Raw genomic sequence first — 20852 nt, 5'->3', positions numbered from 1 at the left:
CGTCCTTAACTCAGTTAACTGTGCAACCTGATACACTTGGTAAGACAGGTTGCCAGACTTTCTGGCTTCTGTACACCGGTAACAAAGGCCAAAGATTTATACCTATGTGACATCAGGGAATAACAATTTAAACTTTTCTCCGAAAATAGAACTCGCTATGACTGGTCAGCCATCTGTGGACAGCGCCAAGCGTTGGTTAACGCTTGGCCAATTCATTATTAAGAGTTTTATTTATTCCATGAGCTCAAGCGGGTAGTCAGAAGCCAGTAAGGCTGACCACCATTTTTACTGAGGGTATTAGGTTGCCTAGGTAACTGAGTTGAGGAGGTCTGATAGGCAGTCGGTCCTTGTAAACCACTGGTACCCAGCTGCAACCAGTTAGACTGGAAGCGGACCCCAACATAGTTGGTAAAGAGTAGGCAATCTGCCTGCTTACTTACATACTGACTTAGAATGAGCTCCTCAAAAACTAAATAATTCATCAACTATTACTACTGGAAAATTATTATCAAAACATTCGACTCAAGTCAAGTTCAATATTATTTACATACACATTTTGAATCTTGTTGCTACGTACAATCATAGCTGCGCATGAACCGGTACATCTTATTCGTTTTTCTAAAGGGGATAGAAAGAGATGACGATATCTGTTAGTTTATCATCAAGTTTGGTTTGCATAATCTACTAGTTGTTAACCCATCATCGCTGTGAACGGCTGCCAGTTAAAAATTACAAAAATGTCTTGTTGTAAGTACTATTTTTTGATTGTTTATCAATTTTAAACCTAAAATGCACCTCATTTTAAGGTCCATAGTTGTTTTATATCAGATTCTTTTAGTTGAAAACTGATATTCAATGTATTTGCGTCATTTAGTTAGTTTGTTTTGTTAAGTTGATTGTTTGTATTTGTTGTGAGATTGTAATTGAACTGTTTTCACATCATTTCGTTCTGATATTATCGTATTTTGAAAAGTAACTCATATTTTTAGTGTAATATATGCTTGGCTAAATTGTCGTCGTTGTTTTGAATGTGTTTTTATAACACGCTAGCCGACTTCACTAGCAGTTTCCCGAGGTTCTGCTTGCGTCTAGATGTAACTTTTTCCTGCAAATGGCAACCTATGTCCTTTCGCAAGAATTACATGTGTACCTACCAAATGATGGATTATTCCTACTGTCAGATCGTAATAACATCATTCACAGAAAAGAATGAGTCGATTAATTTTGTAGCACTATGGGTAAATTGTCTTTACCCTTGCCAGAAAATGTGAAAAATAGTAAATAAACTTAATAATGAAGATAAAAGAATAATACACATACAGTGACAGTAATCAATGAATCAAGTAGTGATCCTTCACCATTTTATATGTCAGAGTTATTTACTGGGTACTCCACAATCCAAACACTATTAATTTATATTCCATTGATAAAAGAGAGTAGAATAAAAGCATTGTGTTTGTTTTCCGGTGACACAGGATGCATCTTAACGCAGACCATTTCCACTTCACCATCTCACTGATTGGGGTTCCAAATGCAGGGGGTTTACGCTTGTCCAAGCAAAGTAAATTTAAAATACTAAAGTGAATTTTCTCTTAGCAGCTTTTATAATGACACATGATGAGTAGGTATCTTAGACCTGCTTTTTACCAATTTTAAATATTTTATGATAGTTAATTAGTATTCATGTTTTAAAAATATCAAAAATATATTATAATTTATGTAAGTTAAGTTGTAAATATAAAATACGAGTGTGTGTCATTCATGAAATATCTAGTTCACAACAAACATAATTTTCCCATAAAACACAGCAGCACGATCAGCCATTTTGAACTCCAATATGCTCAGAAGTCATGTTCCACCCGGCTGCTCTATTCGGCTATTTGTCAGCTCTTTAACAAACTTATTCGTCCGTGTCACATGATAAGCGAAATAAAAGACCAGTAAAAGGTCATGGTATGAAAAAAAAAGTGTCAAAAACATCAAGCGGGTTGCAATTTATCATCCCAGCCTCTAGGCGTGCCTTCAAAGCGACTTAAACGTCCCTCAAACGAACCCTAGTGATTTTAATCTCACTGTTTAGATAAAGCTCCTTTTTGTGGATAGAAAAATTTAAAGAAGTCCTTTGAATATTAAACTTGGCATGGATTAAAAATGTCCCTCAGAGCTACGGAAATAAGTGGAGACGAGCACTTGTATTAATTTCAGGACGGTGTCGATATAATCTTAAGTGGGGTCCTGATAAGATTGAAAATCTGTTGTCTTTAATATCTTTGAAACAAAATTGATTTATTCATCTCCGCTGAGATTTCTGTTCGTCTCGGATACTCAAGAGAGGCGAATTTAATTTACTTAGAATTCTTTTTCGAGTTCGAGTATTGAGTATACATACTATAGATTAGATGGTAGATAATATCATCTATCGACTGTTTAACAGAAGTTTAATTATTTCTTACTCATATCTTATCACATATACACATACGAAGTTTTGACTGTTCAATAAAATCAATATTTCAAGTCGTTCATTTCCTCACTAGTAATTTGGCCATGTCCATACCTTTTAAAGCTCGATATAGTCTATGTAATGGTTGTGTGAGCTTCACTCATGGTAACAAAATGGAAATGCAACAGCTATTTGTCATCTTTATACGCTACCTACAAAACGCATCGTGTCCGCTGTCTAGCACTACGATATGAATTTTTATTCAGTTCTGTTCTATGTACGAGGTGTATGTGCCTCGTTGGTCTAGCTGTCGCAAGTGTGGCTGCTGAGCACGAGGTCTCGGGTTCGATTCCCGAGTCGGGCCGAAATCGCTTTGTGGGTTTTAGAAGACTTTCACAAAGCAGCCCGAAGCCTGGAAGTTGGTGATTGATTCACCCGTGCATCGGAGAGCACGTAAATGTCGGTCCTGCGCCTGATCTCTTTCCGGTCGTGTCGGATTGCCGTCCCATCGGGCTATGAGAGTGAAGGAATAGGGAGTGCACCTGTGTCTGCGCAAATGCTTGTGCACTATAATATGTCCTGCGCAGTTGGCTAATCTCCTTACATGAGAACAGCCGCCGTAGCCGATAATCGGCTAGGAGGACATCATCATCATCATCATGTACGAGGTATGATATCTTGAATGTTTTTGCCAAAATATAAAATGTAGCTTCAACATACGTAACTGAAACTTTTACTACGAATTGAATTCAATAGTGTAGTTAAAATGATGACACTGAACTTTACGAAATCTTAAGATTGTCTAATACTTAGCAACTTTAAATATCTTATCATTAAAAACTGTCTCGCAACTCTACGTATTATAATAATACTTACTGTTCCCAGGACGTCCTGAACGAACTACTTTCCATTATTTTATTCCATTATTTATTCCATTAAATTGCCCTCGTTTTCAGGATACCACATATCACTACAAAAAAAAACATGCAAATCGCCTCAAAGGACATTGTTCCGGCTCCATACATGTTCTGCCTAAGAACCGTTCGAATCGAAAGTGTATCGAAACTTATATAAACTCTTAAAATTATATGGAATCCTATGAAATAAGTTTTCACGAACGGACACTTCAGGAAACTAAAATAATTACGAAAAAAGTTAATATTTTGAGGTTATAAAAATACGGGGAGCAGTCCATTGTTGTTTGCAATGAAGTATATCTTCGTTTTCTGATACCAAAGAGCCTCCAGCAGATCCACAATTTATACAATATAAACTATATTCTGCATCCATTGTTGTAATTATAATACAACTAAATTCGATCACAGACAGAGCAATATCCGAAAATGCCAGGAAAATCCAGTCCTTTACACACAGCCGAGTCTACCAAGTACGCAATCTAATCGGAGTCCGTAATCAAGCCAAAGTTGTTAGAATAATTTAACCATCAAACGCATAGAAAATCACAAAAGAAACAATAGTCGCAAAGCAATCAAAAATTGAATGAAACACTGGATAAGGTATGAAGTACACCAGTGTTGCCAATTACGAAAACTATAATACTCGAATGCCAAGCCAGAAATTCGCGATTTCGCTTAAAAAATATAGAATACTAGTTTTTTTTTTCTAGGTAGTCAATTTAGGCATTTAAATGAATAAAGTGTTATCAACTAATTAAATAACCGACTTCAAAAAGGAGGAGGTTCTCAATTCGATCCGTATTTACCGAAATCGCGAAAACTTCCGAAACTGGCAGCACTGGCTGACGGAAAACATTTTATAAGGCATCAATAATTGACTCAACTTTTTATTTGGAATTTATTTATTTGAAGTGTCCGTGAAATACTAAAATATGTTTCAAACAATATAAAAATAAATGAAAATTATAGTATAATTCATATTCACATCGGTTCTTAGGCCAAAATTGAACAATGTCCTTTATAGTAAAAAAAAAAACTCAAAAAACCATTACCATCTCTCATATTTGTATTATTAACAGTTAAGATATCAGTTATTCAACGTTATGCGTATCACGGAACGCAATGACATAAGTACGTATTATGCCGTTGTTATGTATTCCTAGTTCATCGCCTCTGCATTAAGCAAACTATCAATGTTTGACATTCAGACAGCTCGTCGGATAAGATAGTTTGCTTGTTTATAGGTGGATAAGTAGTGTTTTCAAGGTCATTTTATATGCGTAGTTTTTGCAGGGGTACCGATATTGAGAGTGTTTTGGTTGGGACTTATAACTCGATTGCTAGATCTGTTTAATTCGTATGAATAAGGCAGTTAGTAGGATCCTCCCGTCAAAATCTGTAAATATTTTTTGTTTCTTTTGTTTTTTGCGAAAGCAAACGATTAAAGCACGTTTCTGATCTTTGGATTATTAATAATTACTTTATTATTTTCGTTTGAATGAAACAGCATGGAATATGCACTATTTTCCAAATCTATAAATCAAGTTTCGTTACGACATAATATTGTAAACACATTTGTATACTAACATAGTCATCAACACCTAAGTGTTGTTTTTGATTAACTTGTAACTTACCATTTCCTTTTAACGACAACCTGCTATCTACATCACAGTCCTTCATTTATCAACTGAAGCACTAATACAAATTAAAATAAAATAGTAAATTATGATCGCGTGAGATAGCTAGTGTTGCCTCGAAAAAAAGATCTAATCAGATTAAGGGGTAGACTAGATAAATTGTTTGCGTAACGGGCAATTAATGTAATAAATAAAAGGGTTCCTTGATAAAACATACAGACCAAACATTGTAGTCTATTTATCTAGTACTAGCCGTTTTCCCGCGGTTTCACCCGTGTCCCGTGGGAGCTACTGCCCACACCGGGATAAAATACTTATAGCCTATGTTACTCGCAAATAATATAGCTTTCTAATGGTGAAAGAATATTTAAAATCGGTTATTTTTGAGTTTATCCATCACAACCAAACAAACAAACAAAGTTTTCCTCTTTATAATATTAGTATAGAAAATATTCTTCGTTCCATTTAGGTTTTGACGGTTTGACATAATTTTAAATTTATTTAATGCTGTTGTGGAATATTCCTTCCTTCAGTTCTATATATGTATGTACTAAATAAAATACTAAAAAAGTCGTGGTGGCCTAGTGGGTTAAGGACCAATCTCTAAAGTATGAGGGCGCGGGTTCGATCCCAGGTCAGGCAAGTACCAATGCAACTTTTCTAAGTCTGTATGTACTTTCTAAGTATATCTTAGACACCATTGGCAGTGTTTCGGATGGCACGTTAAACTGTAGGTCCCGGCTGTCATTGAACATCCTTGGCAGTCGTAACGGGTAGTCAGAAGCCAGTAAGTCTGACACCAGTCTAACCAAGGGGTATCGGGTTGCCCGGGTAACTGGGTTGAGGAGGTCAGATAGGCAGTCGCTTCTTGTAAAGCACTGGTACTCAGCTGAATCCGGTTAGACTGGAAGCCGACCCCAACATGATTGGGAAAAAGGCTCGGAGGATGATGATGTACTAAATAAAATATTCCAACCACTTCGCCCCCTTATTGTATCGATATATCAATGCATAGAATATGCAAGGCCATATATTTACCTACAACTATAGTTCGGCCATTCAGAGAATGCGTTCCTGACACGTCGCGATTGAACTGACGACGTAACTTTGCAATGGCGTTGCAGTTACGATAAAAATATTTTTGCTGGTTGTTTACCGTTTTAACAATTGAGGAGCATTAAAACAACATTATTATATCAATAATCAATGAATGTAGTTACGTCGTCAGTTCAATCGCGACGTGTCAGGAACGCATTCTCTGAATGGCCGAACTATAACAAGCCATGCAATTTGTAGGCGAAACAATAGGTTATTGATGGGATTAAACCGAACAAAGGAGTAATTTATATGCAAGCATTACCTGACGTGATTACCCAAATTGCGTGGGGCGCCATCCCCCGATGTTTGTCCGCACCCCCCGTTTACGCGGGAAAAGAATAACGTTTTGATGCCTATCGACGATTTATATGGACTGACAGTTCGCTTTTTGAAAGAAAATTGAGCACCCTAAAATAAATATTTGGAGGGAAAAGCCATGAAATTGATTTTCATTATTTGGCTCGGATCAGCTTATTATTCAGGTGTTCGGGGATTTGTTAAGACTGCTTTGAAGGTTTTGAATTGAATATAAATTAGATTTAAATTAACTTTTTTTATCATCTAAAATAAAAGTTTGAATATTCCCAGTTTCTGATTTTAGTGTGAATTTAGACTTACGCCGCTGGGAAATTTTACCGTGGAAACCTTATTGACAAAAAAAGTATTAGGTATTTCACTAACCTAAACAATACTCATAATTAATTATTGAGTATTGTTTAGGTTTTCATTCAGCAATTATTGTCCATTAACACTTTAAACAACTTGTACCTATTTATAATAATTACTGACATTATTTTTACCCTACTTTTCTTCACAGGTAAGCTAGGACCGGGCTACGCGTCTCCTTTAGAAGCCTTCACGAAGGGACCTAGGGAGAAGTTGATATACGTGGTCTGTGTTCAACCAGACACAACCAAACAAGACTATTTAGCTACCGTTGACATTGATCCAGAATCTCCGACCTATTGCCAGGTTAGTATGAAATGTTCAGACTGAAAACTATAAGCTGCCTTCCTAGAAACCGAGTTCAATGTGTTCGAAAAAAAATGCGATCCCATGCGAACTTTTTGTATTTTAAGTAAAGATTCCTAATTCAGTAGGTACTAGCAATATATGGTAGGAATAGTATTTGGCATACCAATGAACAATTTTTTGATTTGAAGCAATAAAATTCGGCTTATAGGTACAAAACCAACAAGGGGTTAGAAAAATTGGAATTAGAATTGGGGATAAAAATAGTTTAAAAAAAAAACTAAAAAACACGCTTTTTATAGAAAAACGAACTAAAAATTAGAAAATAAATTTTAATGGATTTAAATTAAGAAAACAGTGTTAAAAATTTCAATGAATATAAATTAATAATAGTGTGAATACAAAAAAAAATATTTAAAAAAGCGTGGGGTGCATGGTGTCAATAGTTCTAAATATTTTATTGACAGATATGAGTACAGTGATTTTCATTTCGATAATATCTTAAAAGCACCCCACGCTTTTTTTAAATATTTTTTTTGTATTCATACTATTATTAATTTATATTCATTGAAATTTTTAACACTGTTTTCTTAATTTAAATCCATTAAAATTTATTTTCTAATTTTTAGTTCGTTTTTCTATAAAAAGCGTGTTTTTTAGTTTTTTTTTAAACTATTATTTATTTTCTACTTTTTAGTTTGTTTCAAAACTATTATTTGTTTTGTAGAATTAAAATTCTCTTTAGTATACAAAAAATTGTCAATATTAGAGAAAACGGCTAAAGATAATTATTGGAAATAAAAATTTACATCGAGTCCTGCCTTATCGACTGTAGAGAAAAATTCTAGAAAATTTTAATTAATTTTCTTACCTTATCGACTATAGATGAAAATTATATAGGTAAATTAACAAAAATCATATTTTGCAAATTGAAAAGCCTAGAAGTCGGTGTCTAATGGATGTTACTAAGTTAATTTTGCCACCGACTTCTAGGCCGGTGCACCTAAAATTATTTTTTTTTTTGCTTTTTATTGTTTTGGGAAGTCGGTTTAATTTTTTTGTAAAAAGGTTATTTATTCAAAGCTTTTCAGTGATACGAATAGTTGTCACTATCCATACATGTGGGAAGTTCTCATCAATACAAAGAATATAAGTCCAAACGAGGTATTTTACATGTTCAGTTGTCGAGTTCCCTCGACTTTCTCTGGTCTCCATCATCAGGTCAGCTCCAAATCTTCACTGTTGCATAGGTCTTGTCAATACGAATAATCTAAGCCCAAACACGAGGTAGTTTACATATTCAGTTGTCGAGTTCCCTCGACTTTCTCTGGTCTCCATCATCAGGTCAGCTCCAAACCTTCACTGTTGCATAGGTCTTGTCAATACGAATAATCTAAGCCCAAACACGAGGTAGTTTACATATTCAGTTGTCGAGTTCCCTCGACCCTCTCTGGTCTCCATCATCAGGTCAGCTCCAAATCTTCACAGTTGAATAGTGCTTTTAGGCGTACACCTGAGTGTCAAGTTTTTACCCTATGTATGCCTACAACTTTTGAAGGTTGCCCTCGATTTCTCAGGGTTTCCATCTTCAGATCCTAACCTGATGACTATGGGACCAACTGCCAGCTATTCCGAGTCGAACAAAAAAAGAATCACGTAAATCGGTCTATAAACCTCGGAGTAATCGATGTGTATGTGTAACCTCCTCCTTTTTGGGAAGTCGGTTAAAAATGGAATAATTTTATCAAATTAGTGTATTGTCATCGGTCCTCAATAAATCTACAAAGTTTGAACGAAATCTGGCCATTTAAAGTGGGTCAAAATCGCGCCCAAAGAAGTCGGTTACAAACATACAAACATACAGGTGAAGCTAATAAAAAGCGTGTAAAAACGAATCTAGCTCTGACTGTTTATGAGAAATACCTACTCAAAAATAAATATTATTCTAACTTTTTCAGTAACTTAAAATTCTATTTTTCAAAGGTCACTTACTTTCAGCTTTTTAAATACATCGAAAGCCCTTAAATTGTGACCATTACCATCAATACATTTAATCAAGCAATAAAGTACTTTGACTTTGAAATCAAAACTTAAGCCGGGGCAACAATTTACCACTCTCATTTCCGTGAATATTATACGAGTTCCTATTGAACGATATTCGATATAAAGGTATCGGAAGGATTTAATTGATTACTGTAACCTCGATACCCGAGCTTGATACTTGCGAGCAACCCGCGTTAACCTGGGAGGCAATGTGATAGGAATGTGAAATTAGAGGGTACCTACTAAAGAACCTAGTGGTTGAATTTTATCGATAGGTGTGATTGGTGGGTTTTTGTAATGTATGTATAATGTATTCGATCACATTTCTCATTATTGGTTATGTGCCCTCTAGACAAACCCGAAGACAAAATTATTATGAACTATATAACAATTTTCTGTAAAATGAGATGAGGCATTTACTAATGTTAAAATTCATTAACAATTTTGTACAATACAAGGTATTTTCCTCATACCAAACACAATTACAAACACGAAAAACAAAATCCAATCGTATTCGAATAATAATTACCTTCCAAATCTGTCTGCGCAACAATTTTCCCAGAAAGACGTTACGAAACAAGCAATATTATACAGAAGAAAATACCAATTACGCACTACTTTTGTATAAGCGAATAAAACCTTACATCCTGCCATTTAGAATACTTGCACACTGAAGATTAAATAGTCGGCCGAAGGTTGAACCGATGACCACCAATTTTTCTTTTTCAAGAAAATCATTGCTTCTACACGAACTTTTCAGTCGGTCTGATACATCTAACTTAATGATCTCAACTTAATGTAATGTGTGTCCAAATCGTCTACCGGCCGATTAAAAGTTTCCACTGTGCGAAAGTTTCACATCGATTTTATTCATACTTGAGAAAAAGATAAGAATTGCAAAGTTATTATTAGAATAGGTACCATTTTTTTTTTCAAAAATAAACCGAACTATCGGCCGACTAAAAGTTTGCAGTCTGCTCTCAGTCCGGCGATGTCGCTGGGCAATAACGTACCAGTAATCCGAGGATTTCAGGATTTAGTAGGAAGTATTATTGTGTACTTTGCCATTGCAATGCCAGGCGAGACTAAATTAACAGGCGGAATGCAATATATTGTGCGGGATTTGTTACTTGGATTCTACGATAGATGTCTTGGGTTTTTTGTTTGGTTGGTAAGAAGAAAGAGCGGCGTGTAAATGGGGTTATGGTAGTTGGGGCGTTATAAAAGGATAAGCAATCGAACTGGTATTGTAACTAGGTTAAGATGAATGCAACAAATTAAAGGCTTTTTGGAAGCGGTAATTTCTATAATGTTCTATGGTTTTCATTCTAGACATTAAAGAAAATAATTGAATTATAATTTATTAACATTATATGTATAATCACGAGCAGAAAGCAAATTATTTACATAAAAATACTGGCACCCAAACTGGGACCAACCTTCATTCAAAATCCCCAACACTGACACAAACTCCTTGGTCACAGGTAATAGCGCGCACACACACTGGCAGCACAGGTGACGAGCTTCATCACAGTGGGTGGAACGTTTGCTCCAGTTGCCATGACGACCCTTCACTCAAGAGGGACCTCCTTATCCTGCCTGCTGTGAAATCCGCGAAGGTTTTCATCGTGGATGTCGGCACGGATCCTCGAAAACCAAAATTGCATAAAGTAAGTGGTAATTGTACGCTCTGTGCGTTGAGTGGCTGGTGAAACCTTTTTTCGTTACTGTACAGTGACTATTGGTACGTCATTAGAGTTGCAATTGCAAATTTTTATTTACCGTTTTTTAGGGTTCCGTAGCCAAAATGGCAAAAACGGAACCCTTATAGTTTCGTCATGTCCGTCTGTCCGTCTGTCCGTCTGTCCGTCTGTCACAGCCGATTTACTCGGAAACTATAAGTACTACAGTGATGAAATTTGATGGGAATATGTGTTGTATGAACCGCTACAAAAATATGACACTAAATAGTAAAAAAAAGAATTGGGGGTGGGGCCCCCCATACATGTAACTGAGGGATGAAATTTTTTTTTTCGATGTACATACCCGTGTGGGGTATCAATGGAAAGGTCTTTTAAAATGATATAAAGTTTTCTAAAAAACATTTTTCTTAAAGTGAACGGTTTTTGAGATATCAGCTCTCAAAGTCGTAAAAAGTATGTCCCCCCCCCTCTATTTTTATAACTACGGGGTATAAAATTCTAAAAAAAATAGAGGTGATGCATGCTAATTAACTCTTTCAACGATTTTTGGTTTGATCAAAGTATCTCTTATAGTTTTTGAGATAGGTTGATTTAACTGTAATTTACGGAACCCTTCGTGCACGAGTCCGACTCGCACTTGGCCGGTTTTTTTTTTATCATAATATTCGCGAAAAAGTTTTCTAATACAATTTTTTGCCACCACAATTTTATCCCATTAAAGAAATATTATTACCAATAAAAAGTAGTAAAAGTATCAATTCCTAACTACGTTGCAGAGACCGCATCTCCATACCGCTATGACCTTAATTGCCTTGATTGATACTCCAACTTTCATGGGAAGATTACCTACTATATAAGTGCTTTTAATTTCTAGAGAGGATTGCAAATCTGAACTTTTAGGTGGTGTTTATAAGGATGATTTTTGTGCAATGCGGTGGTCCGGGAGAAGTTTTTAAAGATGTATTGAACGGGAATTATGATTTAGAACGAAATGAATATAATTCCTAGTAATTTTTTCTTCATTCAACAACAACAACATCACATCGCAGTAAAATATAAAACACAGAAACAGTTCAAAAATAAAGACATTCCTTTCGTGGAAACTTTAAACCGAGCTACTGAAGTTCCTAAACAGGTGTGTAGAAGGAATCGAATCTATTTTCAAGGAATCTATTTCCAAGAAAGCAGTAAATAAACATTGGCATCAATGCCTCGAAGGTGCGCTTAACAATAGGTGCAAAGAGTTTAAACAACACAAGTGTGGACAAACAAGAACTTCTGGAACCGGGCCAGAGTTCAAAGATATAGTCGATTGAGTTGCATGTAAAGTTGCAGTGTTTTGTAAGTAAAATGTTTAGTTTATGTGGGAGTGTTTTCTATGAATTGAGTATGAGGAAAATTCAATAGATTATGAGTAGATTTTTGAATTTTTTGACGAGAATCTAATAACATATCAAAGGTTAATTAAGAAAGCAGGTAACTAAGAAGTTCTAAAGGCTTAAGATAAGCTAGAACCCACACAGAAAATTACGATAAAGAGGACCTAACTCTTTACTGATATAAATAGTAATTCACAACAAAGCAAGCTTTATTTTAAAATTTACCTGCATAACAAAGTGGTGGCTGACCACAAACAAAATTAATTTATGTGGTGGTGTTAGGGTGATTAAGGCATTTATCGATAAATCAATAGCGGGCCCAATTTACGGGCTGTGCAGGATTCCTGAACGCTGTTCGCCGATCGTAATTTAAATTCTCACACGGAGCACTTATCCGTGTTTTTTTCTAGATTGTTTGTTAGATTTATGGTCCAATTTTACGATCGGCTTGGCATCCAAGCGTGCTTCCAAGATTGAAGAGTAAACAATTTGTTTTGGTCCTTAAAAATGCAGTTGTGGTCGTGTGGTCTTGCGAACTTCGTACGTGCGATATAGTTACGGGTAGCTAGCTGGTCATAAAACGGCATTTTTATGTCAACAGATCTGGGAAACTTTTTTTAATTCTTAGCTTTTTATGTTCCGGATTTTCCGAACCAACTACAACTTTATTGCGAGAGCGTAAAAACTGAAACAAATGGTTGTTCGCCGAAGTAAATTGTTGTTTTACTCTGAATGCAGATTTACGAATCAATTTATCGGCAGAAATTGAATCAGGGAAAAAAGGCTACTGTTCAAGCCAGTTGATTGAATTTATTTGATTTTCTTGAGTGATAATCCAAATGATGCTGAAAGCTAGCTAAGTGTTTATTGGTTTATTCCATCTTTTATGATTATGATACACTTTTGTTTTCCTGTAAAGTTTCATGCTTTTCACAAACCAAGACAGTCTGAAATTCAATCACAAAATTAGGCAAATGCCATATGCCAGACGAAATTAAATATGTAATTTCATATTCGATCTAAAATATTAAATTCCTATATTGACTATAGCTTGTCAGTATTTTTATACCGTATTTCATAGGTATATACTCCAATTTCATTTCAAATAAAACTATATAACAACAACATACGAACATGTTACGCCAGTCTATTTAACTTGATGTAAAATAAAATGAGAATCTCCACTGCATTATTAAAATGCAATTTCATTTAATAAAGCCACGCTTCAAGTAAACGTCGTGTAAATAAAAACGTCAATTTTATCATAAATTGCATATTACATCAACATGCTGCTCAAAGAGAGTCCTGGTTCTATCAAATAACGTACTTAATGTAGGTACAGTTTATTTTCTTTTTCTACTCTAGCGAAGTCAATATTTATTTCATGAATCAATTTTGATGTTTCAAGCTTTCACGATTGAAGATTCAGGTGTAAGAGTTCGGAGTTTTTGAAATGGATTCTAATTAAAACCTCTCAGTTTGAGCCGGACTATAATTTTGAAGTATCCACTCAACTTACGGAAAGAATAAAAAAGAAACTCTTTTCCGGTACTTGGTTTGTTCCCTTGAAACTTTATAGGTAGCTCCTAATTTCAATTTAATTGTTTTTTGTTTAATAAAGAGTTCAAGGAAAATTAACTTGGTAACGGTACAAAATAACCAACATACAAATATGACAAACTGCTCTCTCAGATAGCAAAACATTAAGTATATTCTTATAAATAAAAAAATATAAAAATCGAAATGTACCGAGAAATAATCCATTTAAATTCCAATATTGGATAAGTACAAACGTTTCCTCATTTAATTAATGGGTTCTTATCTAGACATCTGTGGACACACTCTGAATTTAGTTTCTATACCACGAAACTTTCGAGGTTTTCATTAACCAAGTTTATAAAGGTATGCGCTAGTGCGCTTAGCTTCAATTCCCGGAAACACCCCAAAACTTATACTTCCAAATTATCCCTCATCGCTGATTGCCTAATGCCCAATATCGCCATAATTATTGTTCCAAGACTCAAATAGTTGGATGGCGCAATTTTCCCAACTAGCTCTCCCGAAGTCCAGAATCTGTCGTTAAACTTGCAACATTCCGAGTCAAGCCAGACAGTTCGCGAACTCGTTATATTGGCCGTAGGACCCCAGTTTGTCCTTTTCACACATAATACTTTGTACTCAGAATTTGGAAGTTATATGGAGTTTCGTGAAATTATGAATGTTGGCAGTTAAAGAGTAACTCAAACACGCAAGCTGCCTGGTTGTTTGGTAGCAGACAGGTCTAGCAGATTTTATAAATCTTTCAAATAACACAATTTTCACAGTAGGTATACCGTTTTTACGAAAAATAAATAGCAAACTCGAGTCAACTATTTCTACAAATGTTAACTAAACTGTTTACTAAAATAAAAACACATAACAAAATGTAAGACACACGAAAACACCTGAAAGTGTTTCTCCTAAAAGTTTATACCAAAGAGGCCAACTTAAATGTAAATCCCTTACTATCGGGGAAACTGCTAAAGAGCTCATTCTCTCAGCTCCCTTATATAGAGGGTTCATAGCGAAAATCTCATTACCAGGTAATCGACGGCTCAGAGATGAGGTCATTCAACTGCAGTTACCCGCACACCACGCACTGCCTAGCAACCGGCGAAATCATGATTTCGACGATGGGAGATAAAGACGAAAACGGAAAAGGGGATTTTGTGCTCATCGATTCGAAGACTTTGAAAATGACAGGTGAATTGTGAACGCGTCTGTACACAGCTTGACGGGAGGGGCCAGTTAATGTGGGCCATATTGAAAAAACGTAAATCTTTTCGTGTATTTTTAGGGGCGTGGACGAAGGGAAGTAAGCATGCCAAGTTTGGGTATGATTTCTGGTACCAGCCTTATCATGATGTTATGTTTGCTACTGAGTGGGGCACGCCAAGGAAATTTAAATCGTAAGTGCATTATTTTGTACAAACTTTTAAATGTAATTTATATACTTACCTTCTTCACTGTACGTGAGCGAATGGATTTATAAACTAGAATGTTTGTTTAATGTTTTCGAATTCTTATTTGAGCACAAGCCAAAACATTTCTCGAAAATCTCGGTCAAATTCGGGATACTATACTATACCCATTTATTATATCCAAATATAACAAGAATTATCTGTCCCCAGTGGCTTCCACCCCGAAGACATACCAAACAAGGATCACTACGGCACATCGTTGAATATTTATAAATGGTCAACGCAAGAGTTACAACAGGTCATAGATTTGGGCCCGGAAGGCTGCGCTCCCCTTGAGATCAGATTTCTCCATGATCCTAAAGCCGCGCAGGGATTTGTCGGGTGTGCGGTGTTTGCCAACGTTTACAGGTATGTATGAAATTTGCGCAGTTTTGTTAAAGTTACCTTCGTGTTTTGGTACGTTTGTATCGGATTTGTTGAGCTTGATTGATAATGTTGTTTCGTGATTCTGACACCAGACAGATTATGTAAATGTTCATTTATATATTATTAGTATTTTAAACATTCAATAGATAGTTTAAAATAAAGTAACCAATTTACTCAAATGTACACTGAAAATGTAAATGCAAGATAGTACAGAGTAGCTGTATCTATCTCATCAGACTTAAAAGGAAAACGAGGCAAACCAAGGAAAGGACCGAAGATCCTGAATATTTCACAGCTACTTAAAGGAATAACTAAGTAAAAGCTTTCAATTAACTTTATTTAGGTTCTACAAAACATCAGACGGATCGTGGAAAGCCGATAAAGTCATCGACATACCAGCAAAAAAAGTTTCTAAAGATGGCGTTGAGTCCGAGCTTAACGGTAACTTTTCTGTTCTTCTTTTATTTTTCTCTAGTTACCAACATTTCCTTTAGGGTAAATGTCTTGTTACGCTTCAAAAGACTTGGCAAATACGCCACACAAGTTTGACTTTGTAAATTTCTATTTAAATCTGCAGAGTCGCAATGTCTCTTATAATTGAATATCGATTTTGCTTGATACAGATTTTACCAATATTTTTTGCGGTACCAATGAGAGTTATAAATATAATTTCGTTACAGGTTTATTGGGTGATGTGATTATATCTCTGGACGATAAATATCTGTATGGAAGTTGTTGGTTACATGGAGAAGTGAGGCAGTATGATATTTCCGATCCCGAACATCCAAAATTGACAGGGAAGCTTCAACTGGGAGGCGTAATTGCTTCTGACCCTGGAATGAAGCTGATTGAGGACAGAGAGTCCGAGGTAAGGCATTCCTTTTTTCCAATTGTAGGTAATAGGTGAAATTAACGCCTCATGACTTCACACAATTACGTTCTCGCTGTGTCATTCTTTTCATTTAGAGTTTTTACCCTCTGATGTTTGCTAAATTGCTTTTCAACGTTTGTTCCATTAGTGTTTGTTTATTGTCGTTTTATTTAATGGCATTTTATTGTGAAACACATTTAGTTTATTACTTAATTCTCTCATATCACTCGGGTTATGTGCACCAAGCCTTTTTTATATAATATAGTGTTTTCGGAGTCTCGTGCAAAGCTTATCGATAAATGTTAAGGTTTTGGGTTTCAATCTTACTAAAATTTACACACAGAGACGGATGAGTATTCTTCATTATTAAAATTTAGATTTCGTCAAGTCATAAAAAGCTTTGTTTACATTCAGGCCATTACTTTGCATTATAATTATGTTATCAACAGCGTCACACATTAACATTCATTTATTTATGAAAAAACATGTCGTGTTTATCTTATATACCAAACTATTAGGTAGTATTATAATGACATTATTGACCACTGATATTTCAGTAACACTCAATGATGACTGGCTTTTTTTATCAACAAAATACATAAACAGTTTATAAATAGACCAGCGTTTATTAGACATGTTTTTTTAAGATAGGTACTTTTCATTTAGATATCATTGAATATGATGAAGTAAGGTCAGTAACTTCAGTCAATTAGCATTCCTAAAATACAAAATAACCTTGACATCTAAAGTAACTGAACACATTTAATAACATACTTAACACTTAGTGAAGGATTTCTTTGACAATCCTGCCCATTTTCACCAACAGATACCTAAATTTAGGGATCCCCTAAGAGCATTTTTAGCGAACACTCGATACGAATTTTCATTTACACCAAAGTTTAAGTGTCTCTTATAACCTTTATTATTGGGGGAGCCCTTATTCTAACTGACACTTAGTTAGGGAAACGTTAAGAGATTGTTGGTGAAAACGGACATCCGTCACTAAGGAGTGACTTAAGTAATCATTAAATGTCTCTGAGTGCGGGGCTAGTCATGAAATCATGTAAGTTAACATTGTGTTGTTCTATAATCAGGTACTGGTACAGCCTCAACTGGTTACTGTAAAAGGCCAGGTTCTGCAAGGATCGCCACAAATGCTGCAACTGTCGCTTGATGGAAAGCGTCTGTATGTCTCATCGTCTCTCTTCAGTACGTGGGACAAACAGTTCTACCCCAAAATGACTCAAGAGGTAAAATAATCTAGATGTAACATTTAGTTTTCATTAAGCTTGACGCTTTGCGTTACCAAAAGGCTAGCAACTACCTAAGACAAAGGATTTAAGCATTGCCGTCCAGGATTGAATGCTGCCAGCCTATTGGGCATGTTCCCAGTCGACATTGACGAGAAGGAATTTTTGGCGGTTTTTAAGTTTTAATATAAAGACTTACATTATAATAGGTTATTTCAAAAACTTGTAACTTACTCTTCAAGCTTGTGGTTTAGCCTAATATTTCGCCTTTCCAAAACTACGCAGTTTCAGGTGAATTTTGTTGAAATTCTTCAACTGAAAGCGGCGCCCAAAAATGTAGTCCCAGAGACTTTATTAAAAGTCACATGGCCGAGTATGCGAAGGCTGTAGACAAAGTATTTTATTGGATTACGTCCACATTCACCCCAGCAGACCGCAATAAACAGCCCTTATCTCTTATATCAAACCTTCGACCCCCGTCTTATTTACCGCGCCCTTGCAATGTTTTACAAAGTTATTTTTCTTAGATACATTCTGTGAGATATACGTCACCGGGGATTGATGAATAATTCATGAGACGCGTCGCATATTTTGTCATACAAATAACTGACAGCCGTTGTAATTTTAAACCAAGTTGTGCCAACTTTCCCTTTTTTTCCGCGTTATTTTGAGCACACGTGGATTAAATGGTTCCTCCGATTAGTATTTTTTATAAACAGACTTTATCGCATTCAGAGCAAATGTTGCATGGTAAATAAAGTAACAAAAACTGGAGCTCACTAAATAAAATTAAACCGTTTAATTCATTAGACCGAATGATTTTTACTGAGCTGAATGCTGAATTTAGAAATCTTTATATAACGAAAATAAACGTTCCTGCTTTTAGACGTTTCCATTGAAAATGAAATCCTGAAATAGATCCATTGTATTTCCCATCAACATTTCACGTTACCAGAAATGAACCGGATCCTAAACGGAATGGATCCAAAACGGAATGGATCCAAAAATTATTTTTCTGTTGGATGCCGCAAAATTCAAATACATTTGTATTGTATCGCCAGGGTGGGTGGATAATAAAGTTGGACGTGGACACTGTGAATGGAGGCATGAAGTTGGACCCGGAGTTCCTCGTTCACTTCGGAAACGAACCGGACGGGCCGGTCACGCCACACGAAATGAGGTACCTACGAACTTTTTAGCGTAATGTTAAACCTGTATGAAATTTGTATGAATAGCTAGTGATACGCTTGGTTTTTAGTTTAGTTTGCTGTTGTTTGAAAATGTATTTAGTTTTAGTTTCGAGTCTTGTTTGGATTCTAATTTTAAAGTCTGAAATATAACTGTCTGTTTTTACTGTGAAAAACTCTTGCTGTTTTGATTAAAACTTTCTTCTTTTGTTTCAATATTGAGTAAAGTTTATTTTCATGGAAATATGATAATTAAACAAGGATAGAAAGTTCCGTTGAATAATTGTCTATGTATCTGACAAGTCTGTCAAAAAAATTGGGTTATACAAGTTCTAATATTAAAAATATATTTCTCAGGTACCCAGGAGGAGACTGCACTTCTGACATTTGGCTAGCCGAAGACTAAATACTCTATAATTTCTAAAATCATGTGCCAATATTTTTGTATGCGTGTTCAAACAATAACCATATTTCATATATAATTAAATCTACGAATTTCAGTATAAGTAACAATATAAAAGTAAATAAATAAAGCATAATTTCAATCTGTTTAAGCATCGACGTAATAAATTATATTGTAAACTTGTATTTTGTATAAAAGGAACGCAATGCTCTTAGGTAGGTTTTAATGAAAATATATGATGCATAAATATTTAATGAAGTTTTATTTACTAAAATAACTAGGTATATTGCCGTTTAAGATAGCTGAGAGCTAACGAAGCCTAGGTATATTGAAAAATAGGTAGCTTCCTGCCCTGATCACAATATACTGTCGGTGCAATATTATTATATTCTACCTTTCCACACCTTTAAATATCCGTTATACTGACATTTCTTTCTCATGCATGTCATCTCTCAGATAATCCTTTAATTTTTCCTTCTCTCTTCCTCTCTCTTTCCATCCGTCTTCTTTCATACTTAACATACTCTTGGTAAGTTTTTCGTAAATAATGTCATTTTATAAATAGTTTTTCATTTCATTATTAGCATTTCAGAAACACAGGAGACCACTGCATCGTGAATACGAATTAGCAACTTTTCCATGTAATTGTCGGTACTGGGATTCGGGGAATACATTTTACTGCACTATTGTGTTAAATGTTCCCGTGAATATGCATTCAAACGTGCTGTTTTGTGGCCTGCTTGCGACCGTATAATTAGTGGAATCTAATTTTCGGGAAATGTTCTCGAAAACGCAGAACGATGGCCATCATTGGTTTAATACAGTTGAGGGATATTTGGACTAAGGCTTGTTTGACCGTGAAAGTATGAACTAATTCCTATGGCTTTCTAAGAAAATATAATTTTGGTGGTCAGTACCTAGCTCAAATATGTATCGACGCCTTAGAGTGAAAACCTCGTTAGTGCAAAAGATAAATTTTCAGGATAAGGATTAGTATTAGATATTTTTTACGATTATCTTCCAAGAAATGCAATAAAAAAATATTGAGAAAAAATGCATGTATAACTTTAACAGTAGCACTTGTGATCACCATTTATGATTGGATCGCCATTATTGTCGATAGGTATAATTTAATAATGTTTTGAAGTTTATATAACTGAGATGATGTTCAGTCAAGCAATGCAACTTCAAAAATGACGACTCTAACGATCAAAACTATCAGATGTCTGCTATTGTTATTCGAGATGCTTGTGATTCGTATAGTGATTTTTGTACCCCGTCATATCGAGACCCTGAGGATTGTATATTTATATCCAAGTAAATACACAGTCTGTTAACGTAGCAACTATTCAAACCCTACAAAAAGATAAAAATAGGAAACGAGAGATGTCAATTATTTCTATAGACAAAAATGTTTTCAATAAAATCATTTTACAGAATCAATCATATTTAAACACTAACCAACACCATCTTTCTGGGAACCAAATTCAGTAGACACTTCTATCACATAAATAAGTTAGTACAATAGATCCTATTCCGGGAGCCTTCGAAAAATATATAGCACGT

General features: G+C 35.2%; 1 protein-coding gene across 1 annotated transcript; it reads left to right on the top strand.

Moving 5' to 3' along the window:
• The first annotated feature begins 654 nt into the window (after positions 1-654).
• Positions 655-19535, top strand: LOC124635199 (methanethiol oxidase). The gene is made up of 11 exons (XM_047171020.1): positions 655-747; positions 6910-7064; positions 10592-10777; positions 14772-14931; positions 15026-15137; positions 15360-15557; positions 15919-16016; positions 16256-16443; positions 17541-17696; positions 18758-18876; positions 19241-19535. The coding sequence occupies exons 1-11, from the start codon at positions 738-740 to the stop codon at positions 19287-19289; spliced, it is 1431 nt and encodes a 476-aa protein (XP_047026976.1). The 5' UTR covers positions 655-737; the 3' UTR covers positions 19290-19535.
• The last annotated feature ends 1317 nt before the right edge of the window (positions 19536-20852 follow it).

This window comes from Helicoverpa zea, chromosome 12 (genome assembly GCF_022581195.2).
Source record: "Helicoverpa zea isolate HzStark_Cry1AcR chromosome 12, ilHelZeax1.1, whole genome shotgun sequence".
Classification (NCBI taxonomy): domain Eukaryota; kingdom Metazoa; phylum Arthropoda; class Insecta; order Lepidoptera; family Noctuidae; genus Helicoverpa; species Helicoverpa zea.
This window is presented reverse-complemented; position numbering and strand designations above follow the sequence as displayed.

Excerpts from the sequence above, each read along its gene's own strand:
- LOC124635199 (XM_047171020.1), top strand. Across the intron at positions 16,017-16,255 it reads CGTTGAGTCCGAGCTTAACG|GTTTATTGGGTGATGTGATT; the intron begins GTAACTTTTCTG and ends ATTTCGTTACAG. Across the intron at positions 16,444-17,540 it reads TTGAGGACAGAGAGTCCGAG|GTACTGGTACAGCCTCAACT; the intron begins GTAAGGCATTCC and ends TTCTATAATCAG.